At 60.0% G+C, this 10,172-nt stretch overlaps 1 protein-coding gene across 1 annotated transcript in view; it reads right to left on the reverse strand.

Annotated features, from left to right (window-relative positions):
* The window catches only part of MRC2 (mannose receptor, C type 2), a gene marked incomplete at both ends in the record, with an annotated part of 14,805 nt that extends 6,867 nt beyond the window's left edge, over nucleotides 1–7,938 (reverse strand). The window contains 11 exon segments of the mRNA XM_010154901.1: nucleotides 208–484; nucleotides 600–748; nucleotides 888–1,003; nucleotides 3,388–3,495; nucleotides 3,768–3,922; nucleotides 4,851–5,039; nucleotides 5,569–5,712; nucleotides 6,451–6,564; nucleotides 6,746–6,910; nucleotides 7,105–7,278; nucleotides 7,540–7,938. Coding sequence (XP_010153203.1) covers nucleotides 208–484; nucleotides 600–748; nucleotides 888–1,003; nucleotides 3,388–3,495; nucleotides 3,768–3,922; nucleotides 4,851–5,039; nucleotides 5,569–5,712; nucleotides 6,451–6,564; nucleotides 6,746–6,910; nucleotides 7,105–7,278; nucleotides 7,540–7,938 — 1,990 coding nt within the window.
* Nucleotides 7,939–10,172: the final 2,234 nt, after the last annotated feature.

Below are 10,172 nucleotides of genomic sequence, written 5' to 3' on the forward strand. Positions count from 1 at the left end.
GCAGCTTTTCGAAGTTGAACACCTGGGGAGGGAGAAACCGGCGGTGGAGGGGGCTCAGCACCAGAGAGGAGCAGAGCATCATCCCCATGCTACACGCAGCAGCATCCCGGGGCGTGCTGCCAACACGCAGCCTGGACCAGGCTCGTGGGGGCCAGGCTGCCCTTCACAAGCACCAAAAACATGCTCCTTCACACACACCCCCCACACCAGTGGGGAGGCACATGCACCCCCACAATGGCCAGGGAAAGCCCCCCGGCCCCCATTACCTTGTAGCAGTGGCGGAGCTTGGAGTCGGAGCTCCATCCCAGGGGGCAGGTGGCAGTGAGGCTGGGTGTGGGGTAGGGACCGGGCAGCTCGGGGTTCACCGGGGTGCCCAGGTTCTGACGGCAGATGTACTTGGCCTTGAAGGTGCTGCAGTTCTTCACCTCCCACAGCCCCGTGGAGCTGCCGGTGGCCAGGGCCACGCAGCCACCCTTGTTGTAACCTGGAGCGCTCACGGGAGCGGGGAGGATGCCAGCCTTAGGGTCGGACCGTGCCGGGCACAGCACCTGCCCCACAGGGAGGGGACATCCCCACCCCACCCAGGGCCACCCCCTTACCGGGCTGGTTGCGGTTCCAGTGGGTGTACATGACCTCGTCGCCGCTCAGCCAGCGGAAAGCGCCCGTCTCGTTGATGTCCTGCAGCGCTGTCCAAAAATACTCCCCGTCCCAGCCGAAGATGAGGCTGCTGACGTAGGCCTGCTCAAACCTGGAAGGGTGGCGAGAGCGGGCGATGCTGCGAGCCAGGATGCCAGTGATGCCCCAACCCTCGCGTGCAAAGCTGGGTCACACCGCTCTTGTGGGGGCTCGTTCTGGGACAAACCCACCTCCGCTGGCGTGGCACTGACCTGTTGGTGATGGTGACCAGCGTGGAGCCGTAGTCGGAGCACAGCTTGCGGGCGTCACTGTAGGGGACACGGTCCTCACCCAGCCAGAAGCAGGAGGGGCTGTGCCACTTCCAGCCCTGGGGATGGGTGACAGGGGACGTCTGCCATGGCTCACCCCAGCCCTCCCCAGGATGGGGCCAGTGCAACATCCCCCATCCCCTGCCACCGCCTCCACCTTCTCCTGGGAGGTCTCCTGCCCCGGACGCCCCGGCTTGACCCCGCTCAGCTTTGAGCTCTAACAAGCCCCCGGCCCCAGAGGACATGGCTGCAAGGAAAACAAAACACCCAGGCAGCTTCAAAGACGTGGAAGTGGCTCTCCCTGCCAACGTCCAGCCCCAGCCGGGGCGCGGGGAGGGGAACACAATCCTCCTCTATAAGCCGCAGGGCCAAATGCAGCGTGAGTCCCACCGCAGCCTGCTTTAATCCCCTGCCTTGTTGACGTTGGAGCCTCTCCGGGGCTGGAGACACAATAGTGCCTGTTTGCTGCCAGAGCAGGGAGCGGGGTGGCCCCGGGGCTGGCAGCAGCACAGGGAGGGAGGTGGGGGCTCATCCGCGAGAGGGGACATGTGCATGATTGAAGAGCAAGTTGGGATGGGAAGGGTGAAGGTGTTCAGCCAGGGAGACACGTGGCCCCAGGCTCAGGGACCCTCCTGGCACAGCAGGAAGCCTCCCTGGGATTTTAGCCCTAGGTCCCCCAGGCTTTGGAAGGACAGTGGGGGACATGTGCCATCTGCAGAAGCATCAACATGGTGGGGAGGGAGGCAGGAGAGCAGTTTTGGGAGACCAAGAGGAAAATGACCCCAAATACCATTTTTTTCCTCAAACTCCTGCTCCTGCAGTCTTCCCCCAAAGTTAGCAAACCCAGGTATGGACCCACCGGTTGGGTCCCACTGGGAACAGCATGGATGCCCCTGAGCAACCCTAAGGAAAGGGGCCCATATGGGACAGTGCCAGTCCCCGACATCCCCAGAAGGGTCTGGATGTCCCCAGAGGGGTATTCAACCAGCCCTGGGCCTCAGCATCACTAGAACCACCAAGGTGCTCTTGCACCCACCGAGCGCCACAGCAACCCCACGTTCCAAAAAGGGGCCAGGATAGGACTGCCAATCCCAACTGCTGCCTCCAGCTCCCAATCCCGTGTGCCTCCACATCTCTCTCCGGCTTTGCCTTCCCTGTCACCCAAACCTCCATCCCCCACAGCCTCCTTCAAGGCTGTTCCAAAAATAAAGGGGGTTTGGACAGGAGAAGAGCAGCAAGCCACCAAGAAAAACCAGCATGGTGACTGAAGAGGACAGGAGTAAATCCTTGGAGCAAGATCCTGCCTCCCCTCCATCAGCCTCTGTATCCGGATGGCAAATGGTCCCACTGAGGATGAGAAGGGGAAGGAAGGATGGGAAAAGGCCTTTCCTCAGTTCATTTGTCACTCCCAGGCTGTTTCCCAGCAGGTGCATCTCTCTGCTGGGCACCCAGGGCAAGGATAAACTGGCTGAAGAGGCAGGAGGGAGTTAAATCTGCACTGGGACATCCTACAAGTCCTCAGCGACTGCTGCAGGGACAAGCAGATGAGTGGTGGTGGCACACTGCCAGGGAGCGCCTTGTCCCCAGCACCCGCCAACACTGGGGCTCCCCCGGCTCTGGCTGGCAGCCCCCCGACTCTGGCCTGGTGTGCCAGCTCACCCGGCTGCCCTGCTCCCTCTGGGCTCTCGCGGAGCCAGGCGGCTGCTGGCGTTTGGCTCTGCTGTGACTGGGTAAAGACCTTGGAGGAGCCGCTGGTGCAGCCCGGCAGCACCTCTGGGAGCCGGCCCGGAGGGGCTGCTTGCCAGTCCAAGCGCGAGCTGGCTCGCGGTGAAACACTGGGAGAGGTTCAAGAGCAGCGGCGATGCCAGGCTTGTCTCTCGAACGCTTTGCAAAGAGGCACAAAAGCAACTTGCCCGCAAGCGTGGGAATGGGGCAGCCTCAGCCCTGCTCAACAGCTGGGGAAACTGAGGCAGAGCATGATCTGGGTGAGAACCCACCAGTTTGGTGGCTGTGTCCCCAAAATGCCCATATCCTGCCCATAGGACACAGCCTGCCATCGCGGGCCTGGCAGCTGCCTCCATCCTGCCAGGCTCCTCCATGGAGCAGCTTTGCTGCCAGGTTTTGCCACGGAGAGAGGCAAGGAGAAAAAAATGAATATCCCTGCTGGCAACCAAGCCAGCCCCAGGGGGAGGATCTTGGACCATGGAGACATACGTTTTGCCCCAGTTTCTTCCCGCAGCCTCATGCAAGGGAAGCGAGGGGCTCAGCAGCCCAGGATGCTCTGCCACGCTGACAGCCCCCTGGCACAGACACACCCCTCTGGGTGCTGCTATCAGAGCTCCCTGAAATGGTTTTGGGAAGAGGTCCCCCGTGACCCCACAGCCCCGAGCATCAGGCAGAGCCATGGAGCAGCCAGTCACCTCCCATCCCAGGTCCTCCTCACCTTTCGGCACCCGTGGTCATCCTCCTCCTTCTCCTGGCTCACCCACCCAGGCTTTTTGCAGATGGATGGCAGGGTCTGGTTGCACGGGCTGTCATTCCACCTCCCTTCCTGCACCGCGGGGAGAAGAGCAGGATTGAGCCTATCTGACAGCCTGGGGGATTCCCCAGCTTATCCAGCCCTACCCTGGGTCCACACTTTCCTTCCCTGCATCAAATCCCTGAGGATACTGTGCTGGATCCCTCCCATCCCAACACCTGGGATGAACCAGGTTCAGACCCAGCCAGAGATGCCCCCCGAGGCATCCCTTCCCCGGCCATGGGGATGCTGCAGTGCTTTCCGTGGCGGTGCAGGACGAGTCCCTCCGGGCCCTGGGCTCTCACCGGCCCCCAGATGGTCACGCAGTCTTCCAGGCTGTCGCGGAAGTTGTTGGGCTCGAAGGGGTGCCAGTAGGTGAACCTCACGGGCGTCCCATCCGACCACTCGAAGTTCATCTGCAGCTTAAGGTCATTTAGGCCAATCCAAAGCTCCTCCACGTCTGCCGAGACAGGAGAGTCAGGGGGTGATATTCCCTCTGCCTGGCTGAAACCCTGCAGAACCCCCCCTCCACATGAGCCCGTGACAGGGCTGCATCTCTGCAAAGCACCTGCCAAAACTATTCCCTCCCACCCCATCCCTGTCTGGGAGCACCAACACGTCCCCCTCCTTCCTCCACCCTTCAGCCCCCAGCCCCTCCCCTGTCCCTGCTGAAGTTTGGGCCCCCCAACATCCCCCCATTGTGGGTTTTGGTGCCAGGCTTCTCCCCTGCGGAGCAGGGACGTGCTGTGGGCTCACGGCAGTGTGCAATTCGGCTGCGGGGGCTGCACACATATGGGAACAGCAAACCCAAGCTGAGGGTGACCCTAACGAGGGGTGCCACAGCAGGGTGTGGAGGATGGCGGCATGGGGGGGTCTCCTGCACCACTGTGTGATTGCTCGGGCTGAAAATTCCCGAGTACCATTCCAGCTCCGGCACATCCTGACATGGGAAACTTCAACCCAATTGGGTGAAACCTGGGATGCCAAAGGCAGGCATTCCCCCACTGCTTGGCCTGCTGCAGGGGAGACCCGTCTCCCGGGCAGATTTAGCAGTATGAGGTGCAGCCTCCTCCAGCAAGCTCAGCGGGACTTTTTCCCATCTTTTTCTACATTAACCAACTGGCACCAGTGCCATGCCCAGCTGCAGCTGCGTGTTTCCATCCTCAACACTGCAGACTCCCAGGAATGGCTTTCTATTGCTGGAGAGAGGATACATCCGGGGCATGGGATCCTCCAAGCAACACATTCCCCCCACAGCCTGGGGTCTCCATCCTTCCTCAGCCACGAATCCATTAATCTTCGCAGCCTCCATCACACAGAAGTGCCCTTTCCACAGACCACAGAATCGGACGGGAAGGGTGCTGCAGGCACAGCAAGCTCCCCCTCACCTTGCTTGATCTGCTTGGTGACGAACTCCAGCTCGGAGAGGGTGTGGATGCTGACCAGGTCCCCCCCGCTCCGCAGGCAGGTCTTCTTCGCCTCCTGCCAGCTCTTCTTCTCTCCCACCAGCCGGTAGCAGTTGGACTGGAAGGGCTGCCAGCTGGGCTCACAGTCCACCTTCACCTCCGACCACGAGTCTGGCAGGACACAAGGCAGCCTCAGGGCTCCTGTCCCACTCTCCAACCCTCTTCTTGGCAGGGAGAGGACCACAGGCTGGGACCACAGTCCCACGGGTTGCTCAGGAGACCCAGCCAAAGCACCGGTGGGAAAGCTACAGCCAACCTGTAACAGGCCATGGCAAGGTGCAGGCAGCGGTGGCTTTAGCGCTCCAGGAACAAAACATCCTTTTGTTTGCAGAAGAGGGATGGCAGAGCAGAGCACAGAGCACCCTGTCCCCTGGGACTATGGGGACCTCCTGCTCCTCTCTGTTCCCCCCTACCACCCAACCTGTAATTGCACCGAGCACTCCTCAGGGGATACTCCTTCGGGAGGAATTTCCCAATCTGGGCACCCCTGAGAGCTCCGCACACCCAGCACACCAACAAGCTGGGTGAGCATCTTCACAGGCTGCTCCGGCACTCGGACAGCATCCCCTGACCGGGACGGGAACACACCGTTTGGGAAATGGGGCTGCCCATTCCCAGTGCGGCTAGTCCCCCTACTCACCCGTCAGGAAGGGGTCGGCAGTGGCGTTGGGCTTCTTCTTGCAGACGTAGGGGAGGGCGATGCCGCAGTCGCGGTTCTGCCACCTCCCAGATGACTCGGTGCGGATCACCCCGCAGTTCTCCTCGCTGGGGTTGTCTGGCTGGTCTGGAAAGCGGGGTCGAGGGGGGACACACTGCTGAGGAGCTGGCAGGGGGCAGAGCCACCAACACTGCCCGCACAGGCAGAGCCCCGCACAAGGGCTGGCACTGGCAGGGTGCAGCTCTCCCTGCTCCACCACCAGTAAAGACCTATTTATTTTGTTATTTTGCACGACAAAGACGTGACCCCACGTGCCCAGGATCATTTATTGTGCCTCGCTGCACAAGGACCTGGAGCATCACTCTCTTACCTACCAACACTGGATGGCAGATGGGGGAACACAGCCCCAGACCTGAACTGTCCCTGCCTGTCCCCAGATTTGCTCCTGGGGTATCTCACTGTCCCCACCAGCATCCTGGGTGACAGCACCAGCTCGATCACAGCAGCCCTCACCATGGGTCACTCTGCTACCTGAGCACCCCAGGGTTAGAGACGGGTGTCTGCGGTTGGGGACTCCTCAGCCGCACTCCAGCACCACGGTGGGATGCAACATCCAAGGGTGCTCAACCCAGGTTATCTGTAGGGCTGCCGAGGGTTTGCAGAGGGACAATTCCCCCTCCAGCATCCTACATCCCCCTTCCAGCTCCGCAGATGTCCCAGTCTGCTCCACAGCCCCATGGGGTTCTCTGTCCCTAGGCCGGCCGCGAGGGGACACCCTGCAGCAGCCTGTGCCACCTCCCCTGCCATGGGGCCATCTCCAACGGTCACAGGCTGCTCCCCAGCCTGCCATCATCAACGTCTCACCGCTCTCCCAGTTGAGGTACTTGAGGGGCGAGTTGTCTGACCACTGCCAGCCTCCGTTGATGTCCAGGTCGTTGAGCCCAATCCAGAGCGTGGAGCTGTATCCCGTCAGCAGCCCTGGGACCGACACAGCCAGAGGGGCAGGATCAGTTCCCCCAGCGCCAGCTCAACCCCCAGCCTGTCACCATCCCCAAACCAACCCCCCGGGACAGGCAGAGCAACCAGGGATGGCCACGGTGCCACCAGTTCCGCCCTGGGTGAGGGGGATGGGCACAGAGCCAGGCTGCCATCGTCTCACCGTTGATGTAGGTCTGCTCGTGGATCTCGGTGATGCTCAGCAGGTTGGCCCCTTGCTGCTCACAGCTATTCCAGGCCTCCCGCCATGACAGCGTCGACTGGAAGTTGAACTGGTAGCAGCTGTTGGTGAGGTGGTCCTTGTCCCAGAAGGTCTCACAGTCATTGCCTGCAGGTATGAGCACCCATTGCAGCCCCATCTGCAGCTCCAAAAACCCCCAATAACCCCAAAAATCCAGACAACGAGAAGGCAGTGGGGCTGCCTTGGCTTGTGGAAGTAGGGATGAGCTAGGAGGGAAGGGGAGAGGCAGGAAAGCGCCGGGGAGGGATGAACAGGGAGTTTCTGCTTTTCCCCTCACTTACTCTTTATGGGGCAGAAGCCCCACTGCTCGTCCTTGCCATAATCCTGGGTGGTGGCACACCAGAGATGGCCGTCCTCCCGCCCCGTGCTGGTGCACTCGTGGAACCACTGGTTGTCATACTTGAAGGGGATGGTGCACGGCTTCCCGTGCGAGTTGCCCTGGATGGTGTAAATCTCTGGGGGAAAGAAGAGTCCTTGCTTGAGGCTGTGTGTACGGGGGGCTGGACGGAGGTGAGGGATGAGGGTTGGCTTGGTGTGGGGGCTGGTGGGGTGTCTGGAGGCTGCCCACTCCCCATCACCCCAATCCTGCCTGGTTTTGCAGCCCCAGAATGCTGGGACCAAGCTCCCCAGGCAGGATGCGATTGCTGCAGCACCGCAGCCTCAGCTCGGGGTTGGTTTGAGTTACAGGATAATAATGATGACCACGGAGGCATTACCAGAGTAGGGCACGGAGCAGAGATCGTCCTCGGTACCATACGTCCTCCACTGCGAGCCACGTGCCTGGTCCCCCCTGTCCAGGGAGGAATTGCCCGGGCGGGCACCAAGATGCTGGGAGAGCTGCTCCCCGAGGCCACGGCAGCTCCAGCGAATGTTGACAGACTCACGGTCGCACTCGTAGGTGGCCAAGGGGTGCAGCCCCGCCGTGGCGTTGGCCCCATGCCACGACACCCCCAGGCACTGCATGGCCCCCACGTTGAAGAGGCGGTTCCGTGAGACCCATTTCCACTGCTGGGCGGGGGCGCTGGCGTTGCAGCCCTTGGCGAGTCTCACCAGCGAGTCCTTCGTCTCCAGGCAGCCCTGCGCGCCCGTGTTGTAGACGAGGAAGATTCTGGAGTCTGGGAAAAAACAGGGGGAAAGGGTTAAAGCATCGCTGGGGATTCAGCATTGTTCCGTGTGTCGCACCCAGCCCCGCCAGAGCGTCCTGGCTCCCTCGCCACGCGCAGCAAGTTCTGGGGTGCATCCCTGCACACAGCACCCAGCACGCCGGGGATCACTGCTTCCTGCAGAAATAACCCCAGGGTTTGCCCCAGTGCCCGTCCTCGGGGTGATGGGCCCCAGGCAGGGGGACAAGGGTGTTTGCACCAAGTGTGGCATCCCTGCGAAGCACCAGCCAGCGGCTTTTGGGTACCAGGGCCGGTGCAAAGAGCCCTAACAGCATCATCAGAGCCGTTCAGAACAGAGTTCCCATCAGCAGCACCTGCTCACAGCATCCCGAGACGTCGCAACGAGCCCCGCGCCGGAGGAGCCCACACCAGCGGCTTCAGCACTGGCCATCTGCTCCGGGTGGAGAAAAACAGAGCGGGGAAACAGCACGCATCCATCATTTTTATGTGTATTTGGGGACCTGCTAAAAAACCTGCGGAGCAAACAAGAACTTCAGGGGAAGTTCTCCCAGCGCGTGAAGAGGGCGTGATGGAAAACGCCTGCACGCACCCATGGTTCCCGTGGGCACGGCCCCGGCCCCAGCAAATACGAAACATCGCGTCGGGACGCTCCGAAATCCCAGCCCAGGCGCTGGGAGGCAGGAGCAGAGCGAGGGGGATCGCTGCCAGCAGATAAAAGCACTAGTGCAGCTGCAGAGGGGAGAAAGGCTGATCTCAACCCCAGCTCGACGCACGTCCCACAGTCCTTGCCCACTGTGACGGTCCAACCCTGCATCCTCGTGGCAATTCCCCAACCCCCAGCACCACGAAGGGCCAGGCCGGCACGTGAATCCATCTCAAAACCTGTATAAACCAGTAAACCCAGGACATTACCCTGGGACACGTTGCTCCAGCTGACGTGTCGTTTTTAGAAGATAGAGTATTTCTTCAAACGCATGTTTCTGAGCTAAAAAGCTGCCCCCAGGGCTCCACGCAGCCGCTTCTTGCCCCAGCGCCCCATCAAAAAGCTGCCTAAAGCAGCACATCAACAAAACGACTTTTGTGGGGTTTATTTTGTTTTAAAATGACCCATTTTTTTTCCACCACAAGCATTCGCCAGAAGTCAGAGCAAATTCACGGGCCCGGCTATATTTAGCTTTGGTTTGCTTTGGTTTTTTGCCATGGTAAGAATTTTTTGGGCTGAAAAGGTTTTCATTTCCTATTCCCCCACAACTTCACCCTGCCCCAGCTCTGTTGTTACAGGCAGCTCTGGCACATTCAAGCAACAAACATCTCGGCTCAGTGAACTTTCCTGACTTGTCTCTGACAGGAAAAAAGAAATGGAGGAAGAAAAACACCCCCATTTCACTTCAGAGCTTCAGCATCGACCCGGCTCCAGAAAATAAATGATGTTAAAGGCCCATTCCCCAGCCGAGATGATGTCAGTGATGACCTCAAATAGACAAAAGCGGAGCCCGTTCGCACAGCGGTGTCCAGGGAGCCGACCCTGTGCACGTGCAACAGAAAAAGGCAACGACTGGAAGAAAAGAAGGTTAATTTCTCAAAAAATATTTTTCAAATCATGGCAAGGGAGAAAACAAGCAGAAATTATCAGATGGGGACAATTTTGGTTGGCTGAAGCTCACCGGTGCTGGTGTTTCCCCAACCGGAGTTGGCTTGATCATCACCCGGACATGAGGAGACCAGCTCATCCCTACACCGAACACCCGTCTCACCACACCAGCATCATCCATGGCATCACCCAGCCCATCACTCTCCCCTTCCCACACAGACCTGCTGGACCCAAGGATCAGCACCTGGGCAGGATGAGGCCTCTCTGTGTCCCAGGCTGATGCTACAGAGCTTTGCAAGGAGCCAAACACCAGTACTAGGAACAGAAAAAGCTGCTCTACCACGACCACCACCGTGGTCGTTAGCAGCAGGTCAGCAACGGGACACCCTTCTCCACTCACCTGCTAACCCGACTTTGCACGAAAAAATTAACAGGACGCTGGAAAAGCCCTGGATCCAGCCCCAGGAGTTGGTGTTGGGGTGCTCATTGCCACACGGGCTGAGCAGCACCGTGCAAGCGCAATGCAGTACTCAGAGGAAGCTGTCCAGACTGGAGGGGGCAGCCCCGGGGCCAGAAAAGCACAAAATATCATTTTACTCTAAAAAGAGAAGAGCTGGAGGTAGGAAATTATAGG

Source organism: Eurypyga helias, unplaced genomic scaffold (genome assembly GCF_000690775.1).
Source record: "Eurypyga helias isolate BGI_N326 unplaced genomic scaffold, ASM69077v1 scaffold20377, whole genome shotgun sequence".
NCBI lineage: Eukaryota > Metazoa > Chordata > Aves > Eurypygiformes > Eurypygidae > Eurypyga > Eurypyga helias.